The 1,080-nt window shown below is 40.0% G+C and overlaps 1 protein-coding gene across 1 annotated transcript; it reads left to right on the top strand.

The window, feature by feature from the left end:
- Window positions 1-6: 6 nt before the first annotated feature.
- Window positions 7-1,017, top strand: LOC117119074 (the record flags this gene model as incomplete). The annotated part of the gene is made up of 1 exon (XM_033263882.1): window positions 7-1,017. A coding segment is annotated over one exon (645 nt), but the record flags the coding sequence as incomplete, so codon positions are not given.
- Window positions 1,018-1,080: the final 63 nt, after the last annotated feature.

Raw genomic sequence — 1,080 nt, forward strand, 5'->3', positions numbered from 1 at the left:
GGGCTATCTCCATCAAGGTCTCCTGAAATAAGGCCCCATATCATCAATTTACTGGTGAATTCTATTGCTGAAAACTTAAGCCTCAACGTATGTTCTATTGGCGGTGGTCCTGGATCAGATATCGTAGGTCTTCAGATGATGTTGAGGAATATGGGTCTAAGTTCGCTCTGTCACATACGAGGTTATGTTCTTGATCAGTTTCCTGAGTGGAGTAACATGTGGGAAAAAATAAGCTCACAGATGAATCAACCTCCACGTGTAAATTTCTTTAAGTATGATGTTGGAAACAACACACCCAATGTCTGTCACAGGTATGCTGTTAAACAGGCACGTCTGATAACTTTGGTGAAATTTATATCCGCAGTCCGTAAACAACAAGGTGCGTTCGAAGGAATGAGATCACTCTTAAGACATGCGTCACCGGGTGCGTATATGTTTTACGCGGATAATAAAGATGGTGGAGACAATGTATCATTTCTCCTAGGAATAGCGATCATGGCTGGATTTGAGCTTGTTCATTATTCACACAGTGAAGTATTTATAGAAAACAACCCATTATATTCGGCAATCATGAAGCTGTTGAACCACCAGCCCAAACGCTCTGTGAGGATGACGTATATGCTTTTTAGGAAGAAAATGTCGGCAAATTAGGAGGATTAATCAAGAAGACAATCTGGTATCTTCAGTATTTTTTATTCACTGTTAACGTTCATCAAACCTCACCCAGGGGCGGATCCACAGATGGCCCGAAATGGTACACTATGTGTAAAACGTTAAATGAATGAACACGAAACGTTAGCGGGTTACAGAATGAATGGACTACTGGGGAGGCTATTTTATTTATATATTTATATTTTGTAGCTTCAAGTAATAGAGCCTACGTATTTCCAAAACCATAATACATTGATACTGCTTTGTTAATAACATTGTGACTTTTGGGTGATTTATTTCGTGTTTGTGTCGGGGAAGCGGTGGGGTGTGTGTGGATTTGTAGGCCTAAATTATGAGTGGAATAACCTCCCGAATGACCTACGCTGGTGATTATGATATTGATGATGTTATTGGTAATTCTGATGGTGA

This window comes from Anneissia japonica, unplaced genomic scaffold (assembly GCF_011630105.1).
Source record: "Anneissia japonica isolate Jap-2015-1 unplaced genomic scaffold, ASM1163010v1 scaffold75441_len1080_cov178, whole genome shotgun sequence".
Classification (NCBI taxonomy): Eukaryota; Metazoa; Echinodermata; class Crinoidea; order Comatulida; family Comatulidae; genus Anneissia; species Anneissia japonica.